General features: G+C 30.0%; 1 protein-coding gene across 1 annotated transcript; it reads right to left on the minus strand.

Annotated features, from left to right (window-relative positions):
• Positions 1-38: 38 nt before the first annotated feature.
• Tsp_03215 (conserved hypothetical protein) lies at positions 39-1,259 on the minus strand (the record flags this gene model as incomplete). The annotated part of the gene is made up of 5 exons (XM_003379509.1): positions 39-65; positions 162-188; positions 515-646; positions 910-996; positions 1,227-1,259. Coding segments are annotated over 5 exons (306 nt in total), but the record flags the coding sequence as incomplete, so codon positions are not given.
• Between the last annotated feature and the right edge of the window lie 112 nt (positions 1,260-1,371).

The raw sequence follows: 1,371 nt of genomic DNA on the forward strand, positions 1-1,371 counted from the left end.
AGGAAACTTTATATGAATAGTTAAACAGCTTACAGGATTTAGGCATTTGAAGAATAACGAGCAAACTGGAAGGTTCTCAATTCATTTTTAAAACAGCCATATTAAAACGTAATCCCATACAAATAAGAGTGCATTAAATAGAATTTTATTATTATACTTACCCGTGGTGATGCTAATTTCTCTAGAATCTTAAATTTACGTATTAAATAAATCAAAGAAAGATAAAAAAAATAATGGTTTTATAATTATATATTGTCTTTGCTCCACCGTTAAAAGCTTGCAAGCATTTCCATCACCAAAATAGTTATTAATGATTAGTTATGAAAAAGCAATGACATGGCAAACAAACATTTTCGGAACAAAACATAATCATCATGCAGTTCTATCGGTTATAAATTATTTGTTATGTAACCATTTCATATTGGTTTATGCAATCATATTCATACAAGTGATACATGAAATGCTAAATATAATAACAATATAGTATTGCTTACATATTTTCATCAGCAAATACGGATACGTACGTAGGGAATGATAACTGCTCGCTGCGTTTTGAAACATTCAAAGAACGTTTCTCGTAGACTATTTGAATATAACAAATGACCTTTTTGAAACTGCAGTAGATGCACTTTTGCATATCTGACATCTGAAAAAATAAAAAAATACCTTTAATATGCTATCTTAAATTCATTGCGTTTTCTACTTAATTTCCATAAGACGTATTATTAGTAGCATTCATTTTTAACTGACATGAATAGTGAAGTTCTAGTCATCTCAAAATAATAAAACACCTATTCATCATCTAAGAACAGATACCAATTAGTTCCCATTCACCATATTTGTGAGGTCATGCAAATGGCAAGCATATATGCGCATCACATTATCAAACTTGTTTTACCTTTTAATCACTGATGATATTGGAGAGGGGAATTCCAGTTCAGCACATGTGTTACCATGTTGAATATCCAAATGACGGATGATGATGGAAGAATTATTCTGAAAAGTAATATAATGTTAAGCAAATTATGCAAATACATAACTACTTTGCCTCTAGTAGAACAACATAACTTCCCGTCAGTAATACGATAATGACACAGAGTGAATAGCTTTATTTAATAATGAAACTTATTAGCACAATCTATATCAACTTTGATAGACAAGTGCCTTGTTACTACTGGTAAGACGAGTTTTAAAGAAAAGTTACTCTCCTATGCTAGAGAAACAACGTTTATGTAGCTATTCGACCAAAACAATCTACACTGAAACTAAAAAATATTGTAAATAATAATTTTCCATCTCATGTCGTCTTAGTAGGAAAAAAATTTCAATTTGAAATAGGCAGCAATCCCAACCTATTAAAACAACTTGTTA

This window comes from Trichinella spiralis (assembly GCF_000181795.1).
Source record: "Trichinella spiralis strain ISS 195 chromosome Unknown Scfld2, whole genome shotgun sequence".
Lineage (NCBI taxonomy): Eukaryota > Metazoa > Nematoda > Enoplea > Trichinellida > Trichinellidae > Trichinella > Trichinella spiralis.